Source organism: Trachemys scripta, chromosome 1 (genome assembly GCF_013100865.1).
Source record: "Trachemys scripta elegans isolate TJP31775 chromosome 1, CAS_Tse_1.0, whole genome shotgun sequence".
Classification (NCBI taxonomy): Eukaryota; Metazoa; Chordata; order Testudines; family Emydidae; genus Trachemys; species Trachemys scripta.
Window position 1 is genome coordinate 340,578,365 of NC_048298.1, and position 3,968 is coordinate 340,582,332.

At 45.0% G+C, this 3,968-nt stretch overlaps 1 protein-coding gene across 1 annotated transcript; it reads right to left on the reverse strand.

Moving 5' to 3' along the window:
• Positions 1–599: 599 nt before the first annotated feature.
• LOC117884898 (olfactory receptor 52E4-like) lies at positions 600–1,538 on the reverse strand. Its single transcript, XM_034785904.1, has one exon. It carries the CDS (start codon positions 1,536–1,538, stop codon positions 600–602), a length of 939 nt encoding a protein of 312 aa, XP_034641795.1.
• Positions 1,539–3,968: the final 2,430 nt, after the last annotated feature.

Here is a 3,968-nt window from a genome sequence, read left to right on the forward strand (position 1 = left end):
CATTAAATTTCATTTGCCATTTTGTTGCCCAATCACTTAGTTTTGTGAAATCTTTTTGAAGTTCTTCACAGTCTGCTTTGGTCTTAACTATCTTGAGCAGTTTAGTATCATCTGCAAACTTTGCCACCTCACTTTTTACCCCTTTCTCCAGATCATTTATGAATAAGTTGAATAGGATTGGTCTGAGGACTGACCCTTGGGGAACACCACTAGTTACCCCTCTCCATTCTGAGAATTTACCATTAATTCCTACCCTTTGTTCCCTCTCTTTTAACCAGTTCTCAATCCATGAAAGGACCTTCCCTTTTATCCCATGGCAGCTTAATTTACATAAGAGCCTTTGGTGAGGGACCTTGTCAAAGGCTTTCTGGAAATCTAAGTACTCTATGTCCACTGGATCCCCCTTGTCCACATGTTTGTTGACCCCTTCAAAGAATTCTAATAGAAAAACATAAACTGTTGCGCAATAGTCAACATGGTTTCTGTAAAGGGAAATCGTGTCTTACTAATCTATGTGTTGGACATAGCACCCTTGATTAAGGAGGAGAAATCCTTTCCCAATCTTGTCAGACAGGATTAAAGTCAATGACCCCTGGGGATCATATTCTGCAGATGTATTTGACCACTTTGTCACGAAGCTCTTTGGTTTTGACCCCATAAATGATAGGGTTGAGCATGGGGGGGATGAGGAAATTGATGTTTGCCAAGATGATGTCAACATGGGGAGTGATGCCCTGACCAAACTGCTGTGTCAGAGAGGAGAAGACGGAAGGAGAATAAGAGGTCAGCATCACACAGATGTGGGCTGTGCAGGTGTTGAGGGCTTTCTGGTGGACTTTCTTGGAGGAGATTCTGAGGACGGCCCTGACGATCAGACCGTAGGACAGGGCAATGAGTGTCAGGTCTGACCCAATGACTACAAACACTATCACCAAGCTGTACGTCGTGTGGATTGTGATGTCCGCACACAACATCTTCGCCACAGCTAAATGCTCGCAGTATGTATGGGGGATAATGCGGTTGGCACAGAATGGCTGACTGCTGAGGAGCAGGGGCCCAGGCAGAATGAAGAGAACAGCTCTTATCAAACACACTAGCCCTAGCTTAGCTATTCGTGCATTGGTGAGGATGGTGGTGTATCGCAGAGGGTTACATATGGCAATGTAGCGATCAAAGGCCATTGTCACAAGGATGGCTGAGTGCATAACACCAACCGCATGAAGGAAGAACATCTGGGTGAGGCAGCCACCCACAGTAATACCTTTCAAATTGAACCAAAATATAAACAGTGCCTTCGGCACGATGGAGGTAAACGTGCCAATGTCTGTGAGCGCCAGCATGCAGATCAGCAGGTACATTGGCTTGTGCAGGGTCTGCTCTCTGCCTACAACAAACAGAATAGTGAAATTTCCCAACAGGCCAATAAGGTAGAACACAGAAAAAGGGATGGCAATCAGGACATGGGCTGCTTCCAGGCCAGGGATGCCCATTAGGCTGAATGTTGAAGGGTCAGAGGTGGTGAGGTTGAAAGATGCCATGAGGTGGTCAATGCGTCGATGAGGCTCAGAAATGCTCCAGGTGTCTGCGAAGGGAGAGAACCACAGTGATGGGGATTACACATGTAGTAACAAATAGTACAGTAAATATTCCCGGCCAATAGGAGTACAGAGCCGGTGTTCAGGATGGGGGCAGCACACGGAACCCCATGTCCCCCCCTGTCTAGAAGCCGGACCCACTGGTTTAACATCTGTGCCCGTGGTTTAATGTCTGTGTCCCTGTGGCCCACTGTTCCAGGAAGCTGCCAGTGGCTCCTGCACATGGCAGCTGTATTTATCTAGTCCCTCACATGTTCCAGGGTTGCCCGCTCTCATTATATAATGTGCAAACTTCTCAGCTTGCTAATCATTCCTGTGTAGCAGTCCCCAAAGCCACACAAACTGTGCATGGGTATAACAAGAGCATTTACCTCTCTCTGTGTGAGATTTCTCACCAGTGCGACACAGTCACTGATCTGCCACCAGTCAAGGGAGCAGGCATGACAGGAGGCACCACACCCCATGCAGATGAAGAGCTGTGGGGAGCGTGGGACGGCTTGTAGGTTGTGGGAGCCAGGGATGACTGGACAGCTTGGAGAAGACACTGGCGAGAGCCTACCATATATGGACAGTTAAGGTGATGATCAGTTAGAAACAACTGTCAGCTAAATTAAACTTGGCTACTATGTAAAAGCAAGTGTGTTATTGTTGTACTTCATTTAAAATGTGCATAACATTGCTAAACTTTTAAACCAACACAGAGGTAAAAAATCAACAAACGAATGGCAGCAAACAACATGAAGGCTTGGAAAAAACAAATTGGTAAAAAAATTAAGTTACACGGTAATTACAAATCGGGTAAACAAATTCCCTGGTAGTACCAGTCACACTTTGGGGTCAGTGACACTGAGTCCTAATTAAGGCACATGTTATTCAAAACAATCTTGTTCAGTATCTGGGTACCAACACTAAATCCTAACACAGCAATATTTAATAAATTGGTTACTGTCCATTCAGTAGCTTATCTGAAAAACAGCATCCACAAGAAACACCTGGATCTATGTCAGCTACGGGTGTATCACAGAGCAATGCATCCAATGGTACAGAGAAGCCAGCCGTTCCTGTTTCCTGCCCAGCACAGTTTACCAGAGGGTAACAGCCAGCAATGAGGGTAACCTTACAACATGAATGGACAGTACTATGTAGTAACTAATTGCAAGACATATAGATATATAAAGGCCTCATTTGTAATGTCACTGCTCCCAATTTCCGTTTTATGTCTCCTACACACAGCACTGTGGGACACATTATAAAAAAGTCTATCCCAGTATTTCAGAACACTCAGCCTAGTACCAATAATAATCCAGGTGGTAACTGTAAGAGCCCTGACAGGAGTGTGTCGCTATCTGCAGTACCACAAGCGCCAAACTACGCCACCCAGACTGGAAAAGGATTGTTCTGTTTGGATATAAAGTGCTGTCATATGTACGCATACATATATGCATATATATCCATTTGTAACATAGAAATATATACACCATAGCCATACTATCCATCCATCTTACTTATCTAAATGTGCCCCCAAGGCTCAATCATAAAACTACATTCCTCAGTCATGGTCCCGGGCCTAACATTAGAAACCATTGGAAAATAAAATCTGTCCATCAGTCGTACAAGGGAATGTGCAGACTAAGGCACAGATGGGGCATAACTGTGTGGATGGGAAAGTAAGCTGGCCACATAACAGTGTTTAGCCCAGTGGGCCATCTTCAGTCCAGGCATTATGCTTTTCCGAGATGATGAGTAAACAAATAGTGGGGGAATGTAGTAAGAAGAGAGCCTGAAACATAAGCTCTTGTATCAGAGGCCTGGTATGAGGCCTGAGGCCTGGGCTAATGTAGGAGTCAAATCTTTATTGATAGAAAGCAAAGACAATCTGTGAGCAAGAGGCAGGCTCTGCTCACAAAATCTGGAAAGAACAGGGCTGATATTGCAGAAATACACATTCCTAAGAAGTGCTAGGCACAGAGCACTCACACAAACACATCCTGATATCAAGTGGTATCAGAACATCCAAATATCAAGGATGCTACAAAAACGTTCCCCAAGGAAAACAGGAACACACTGACCCCTCCTAAAAGATAAGGTCAGGATGACAATACATAAATAGCCACATCAGGGGGCTGTAACTAAGTATGTCAGAGGGACAGTACGTAACTTGTTTGTGTCGGGGTACTAAGATGTATCTCAGATGGAGTGTCTTTGTCTAGCCTAGTGGGGAACGGAGAGTCCTGCCATTCACTGAGCTGGTCCATTCTTACGGGCATACATGTATTAGTGGTCCTGTAGAGTCTGTGGAATACTAGTACTGTGCTTTGTCGACAATAATCCTGGCTGGGAGCCTTCGTACTTTAGCAGATCTTGTGGTCATTG